The sequence below is a fragment of the Pterocles gutturalis genome, unplaced genomic scaffold (assembly GCF_000699245.1).
Source record: "Pterocles gutturalis isolate BGI_N339 unplaced genomic scaffold, ASM69924v1 scaffold29693, whole genome shotgun sequence".
Taxonomy (NCBI): domain Eukaryota; kingdom Metazoa; phylum Chordata; class Aves; order Pterocliformes; family Pteroclidae; genus Pterocles; species Pterocles gutturalis.
In genome coordinates, this window is record NW_010118951.1 from 909 (window position 1) to 1,233 (window position 325).

General features: G+C 64.6%; 1 protein-coding gene across 1 annotated transcript in view; it reads right to left on the reverse strand.

Moving 5' to 3' along the window:
* FDPS (farnesyl diphosphate synthase) overlaps window positions 1–325 on the reverse strand; it is a gene marked incomplete at its 3' end in the record, with an annotated part of 1,451 nt that overhangs the window by 905 nt on the left and 221 nt on the right. Inside the window, 2 exon segments of the mRNA XM_010076413.1 lie at window positions 87–175; window positions 259–325. The exon segment at window positions 259–325 is cut by the window's right edge and continues 18 nt beyond it. Of these exon segments, the coding sequence (XP_010074715.1) occupies window positions 87–175; window positions 259–325 (156 nt within the window).

Below are 325 nucleotides of genomic sequence, written 5' to 3' on the forward strand. Positions count from 1 at the left end.
CCCCGGGCACGCGGTGGGGAGGGCCCTCCGGGCGGCCCCCCCTGCCACAGCTGGGCTGGCATCTCTGTCCCCTTCTGTCTCTGTACCTCTGCTCGCTGAAGCGATTCAAATCCACCTGAGAAATGGGAGCAGTGATGAGGTCCAGCGCCTGCCCGAGCTCGGTCTGGTAGCCCGTCTGCAGAGGAAAGGGAAGGATTTAACCACGCAGTCCTGCAGGGAAGCCCCCGCAGCTCAGTGGAAAGCAGGGGCCAGGCTCACCTGCAGGAAGAGCTCCAGCAGGTGCAGGTAGTAGGGACGCTCCCCGCAGTACTTCTTCAGCAGCCGG